Source organism: Octodon degus, unplaced genomic scaffold (assembly GCF_000260255.1).
Source record: "Octodon degus isolate 3935 unplaced genomic scaffold, OctDeg1.0 scaffold00194, whole genome shotgun sequence".
NCBI lineage: Eukaryota > Metazoa > Chordata > Mammalia > Rodentia > Octodontidae > Octodon > Octodon degus.
In genome coordinates, this window is record NW_004524770.1 from 4,015,366 (window position 1) to 4,019,972 (window position 4,607).

The 4,607-nt window shown below is 32.9% G+C and overlaps 1 protein-coding gene across 1 annotated transcript in view; it reads left to right on the forward strand.

Annotated features, from left to right (window-relative positions):
• Sycp2 (synaptonemal complex protein 2) overlaps positions 1–4,607 on the forward strand; it is a 101,769-nt gene that overhangs the window by 78,631 nt on the left and 18,531 nt on the right. Inside the window, exons 27-31 of the mRNA XM_004644207.2 lie at positions 2,209–2,279; positions 2,374–2,431; positions 2,879–2,934; positions 3,307–3,364; positions 3,997–4,165. Of these exons, the coding sequence (XP_004644264.1) occupies positions 2,209–2,279; positions 2,374–2,431; positions 2,879–2,934; positions 3,307–3,364; positions 3,997–4,165 (412 nt within the window). The remainder of the gene's footprint in view (positions 1–2,208; positions 2,280–2,373; positions 2,432–2,878; positions 2,935–3,306; positions 3,365–3,996; positions 4,166–4,607) is intronic.

The window sequence follows — 4,607 nt, forward strand, 5'->3', positions numbered from 1 at the left end:
TTTTTGTGGAACTGGGGATTGAACTCAGGCCCTTGTGCTTGCCTGGGAAGCACTTTTTCCACTGAGCCATCTCCCTGGCCCCCTACATTTACTTCTTTAATCCTCTGTAATATTTAACTTATATTTGCATATTTTGCTTAATGTTTTTTCTCATTTTTGTTTTCTGTAACATCTGTTGTATTTGAATTTGTGTGTGTGTGTGTGTGTGTGTGTGACCAGCACAGCCCACCAGGGGGAGGGACTGGCTGGCATGTGGTGCTGGGGGATTGGACCACGGTCCCTGTGCTTTGCTAAGCTTGTTCTAAGTAGGTGCTTTAGACCACTGAGCCATCTCACCAGCCCCATCTGTTATATTTGAATAGATGTTACAGAAATTATACATCTATGTCTGAACACTGAAAACTAATAGTGGAAAGGGTAAATGTCTCAGTCACTTTTCTGTCTCTGATTTATTTTGGCTCATATTTCAGTCCATAGTTGACTGGCTCTAGGGAAGGGTGGCATGGCACAAGGGCATGACAGAAGGATAGCTGCCCATCTCATAGCAGTCACGAAGGAGAGAGTGAAAGGAGCTAGGGACAGGAGATACAGCCCTCAGGACCTTGCTTCCTGTGACCTACTTCTTCCATTCAGACCCAGCCTGCTAACAGCAAGTCAGCTGTAAGCCTCTATAATGTAGTCACCTTCTAAAGCTCCACCTGTGTATGCATGAGGTGACTGGGGAACATCTAGATAGAAATCTTAACAGCAAGATAGATGAGTGATCAGAGGATTACTATATTGCAGGATATACTTTGTAGAACAATGTAATGCTGTATAAGAAATGTAAATAATGCTGTATAAAATTGCTAACATTTCAAATTGAACATGAATCATTAGATGAATATTTTAGGTTTTAATGTTTTTAATTTATGGATATTCTTCTTTTATTTGGGACCAATACTTCATAATTTAATAGTATCAATTTATGTAAGTTAATGTATTTAATATTGGTACTATTTTCTAACTCATTACTTTGTGATCTGGTTGAATATAATTTGAGTTGTAGGCTACATGAATAATGTTGCAGATAGTTGCCATTAAAAATACTGTTTGAGGGGCCAGGGAGATGGCTTAGTAGAATAAACGCTTCCTTGGCAAGAGCAAGGGTCTGAGTTCAATCCCCGGTTTCTTTAAAAAAAAAAAAAATGTTTGATACTTTCCTAACTCTTACATGAAAATTTACATAAACCTGAGCCTCCCTTAAAATTTTCTATTAAATGTACAGCAAGTCAGTTTGAAACAAAGAGAAATATGTTTGTTTTCTCATTCTAGAATCCCTAACATTTAATTTATAGAGTACTAGGGAGATGATCATTTATATAGTTCAGTAAGTTTTAAAGACACAAAGATTATATATTTATAATTTTTATTTTCAGTTAATATACACATTTAAGTTTTTAATATTTTTAATTTGTGGATGTTTGATATTTTCATTATATATGTTTAAGGGGACATGTAACATGATTTTATATAATAAAATGGTTATCCGGTCAAGTAAATTAACATATCCATTGTTTGGCACAACCACCCTTTCTATGTGTATTATAGAAACAAAATCTACTGTTAGAAAATATCTTTAATATATTTTATTAACCATATAACTCATGTTCTATATAAATCTCTAGGCTAAATTTATTTCTCCTAGATATTTGTTATTTTTGTACCCTTTGACCAGTCTCAGCCTCATTTTCATTTTCCTTCCACTTGCTCCACTGTTACAATCTCCATTTAGTCTGTGAGCTCAACATTTTATTATAGTTAACATACAGGATCAGGCAGTATTTTTCTTTTTTTGCATCAGGCTTATTCATGTAGCATAATGGCCATGAGGTTATCTTTGTAGTAGGAAATGGCAGAATCTGATTCGATGTTTAGGTGGAATGCTCTTCGTTTGTGTTTGTGTGCATGTATCACAGTTGCCTTTTATGTCTTGTATACAGTGAGCAGTGCTGCAAAGAACATGGGAGTACATCTTTATGAAGTGATTTCATCTCTTTGGAGTATATTTTTTATTCAGTTTACATTAAGGAATGTGTTTAAAATGGCGGCCTTATATTAGTGGATACACAACTGAAAAATACATGAAAATTTAACTGCACATATGATTTGTTTACACAGACAGTAATGTCCAGGTTTAAATGCTAGCATGTAAACTCTTGTATTTAGGAAAATGTTCACAAAAAACGTTACAGAAAACTGAAGACTACTTTGGTTAATGTTTCTTCTGAGTGCCCATTGTAAGTAATTTTTAATAAATTAATTTTCTTCATGTTTGAAGATATTAATATATTTGTCAAAGAATATATCTAATATTTGTCTTCATTTTCACAGGACTGATGTTTACAATTTCAATTTGAATGGAGCTGATGAGCCTATTATAAAACTTGGAGTAAGCTAGATGTCAATAATTATTTTGTATATAATTATTTATTAAACATTTTAGATTTACTATACTGTTGTGAGTGTATGTTTTTGATGCACGCCTTCTTCTAGATGCACTTTAAATTTTTATAGTATGTAATAATGTATTTGGGTAACCAGCCCAGGTATATCCATGCTTCACTGTTGTTTTGTTTTCTTTTTAATCTTTTGGAATAATAGAGAAAAGTAGAGATCTGGAAGGTAGGAAAGAGCTTTTGTTTTAACTGTGTCAAGACTTAATACACATTTGTTTTGCTTTTAGTATATTTTATGAGCTTTCATCTTAAGCAGTATTATAGTAAACTTGATTCTATTGCTGAATTGTATAATTTTGTGATATAATAGAAATGAAGTTTTATGTTTGTCCTAAATTTTTGTTTATACATGAACTTAAAAATGTTTATCTACCATATAGATCCAAGAATTTCAAGCAACAGCTAGAGAAGCCTGCATGGATAATTCAGTGAAACTGTACGTGTTTTTATTATAATTAGATTAAAATGTAGCATCAAATAAATCTCCCATAGTCTATTTTTCTGGAATGTTTAACATACAAGTGAATAAAAATATTACTATCGTAATTACTTGGATTATGATCACTATTTCAACATTCACTTAAAAAATTAATGTATACATTCTCACTACTTTGAATATTGGTTGTGTGTCTTATGTTAGAAAGTTAAAGGATTTAGTAGTCTTTTAATAGCCTCATTGTTTTATAACTGAGCCAGGGAGAATAAGGGACCTGGCTAGAGTTACATAGTTTGTTAAGACTGAAACTTCAAGATCTAGTGCAAACTGTCTTAATGGGTATTTTAAAATTAATATGTACTTTTACTTAAGGGTTGATTTAAGGAAGCATGATGGATTTGAACCTACTTTTGAAACAAAAGATAAAAGAGTAAGTTATATCCTAACATGTTCTATTAAAAAACATTTCTATTGATAAGTTTTCAAAGCTAAAGATTATCTAACACCTATAAAAATAAAAGTACTTTGATTTTTAAGTTCTGTGAGATTGCCTATGTTTATATTATGACATTTCATATGGTCTTTGAACTATTTGTAATCATCTAGTTATAGAAAAATATACTAACTTTACTAGATCATAATTCTATGAAAGTTAGTTTTAAGTTTTCATTAACAACCTCTCAAAATAAATCTTGCTACCCTACTTGATATTTCTGAGTGAGAGAGAGAGAGAGAGAGAAAGAGAGAGAGAGAGAGAGAGGTGTGTGTATGTGGCCAGCTCAGCCCACCAGGGGGCGGGGCTGGCTGGCATGTGGTGCTGGGGGATTGAACCGCGGTCCCTGATGCCTTGCCAAGCTTGTTCCGAGTAGGTGCTTTAGACCACTGAGCCATCTCTCCAGCCCCACTGAGTGAACTTCTTGAAAGTTCTTAACTTCTTAATGTTAGAAAATGAAAGTTTCCTGACTAACATGGGCTTTTTGATGTTGGCTTAACTTAACCTTGCATGATACATAATAAGTAATAAATTACTTCATCTATTTCAAGGTCTTTTTTTCTTTATAGATTATATCAAATCGGAAAAAGAAAAATATCTTTAGTGATACTGAAACAGAACATAAATGCGATGACAGCAACACTGATATTAGCTGGCTGAGAGAACCAAAATCAAAACCACAGCTAATAGATTACAGCAGAAATAAAAATGTGAAGAAATCTAAGACTGGGAGAGCAAGTAAGAAATTAGAGAAATATTGCAAATAATTTTGCTGCTTCAGCTTTATAAAGTGCTATATTGGTTGGGAAGTACATTTTTCAATGTAAATTGTTTATAACAATACTCGCTTATGAATAGGACAGAATACTATAGTGAGTACATTTTTGTTAGTGTTTTGGTAATATGGTTATATTTTTCTAATAGGATCTTATAGACACAAATGTTATTTACTATCATCCTTAAAACATGACAGTGTTTTTATCACTTGTCTGCGTAGGACTCACTATTACTCAGTTATTAAGCTAATCAGTTATTGTAAATAGTATACTGAGTGCTTGTGAACTCAACTTTCTTAAAGCAAAACAATGCTTGGTCCCTGACACTAACGTTCATCTATTCAGTGTCACAGTACTTACATTTGTACACACACATGCATGCATTTGCACAAAATACACATGTG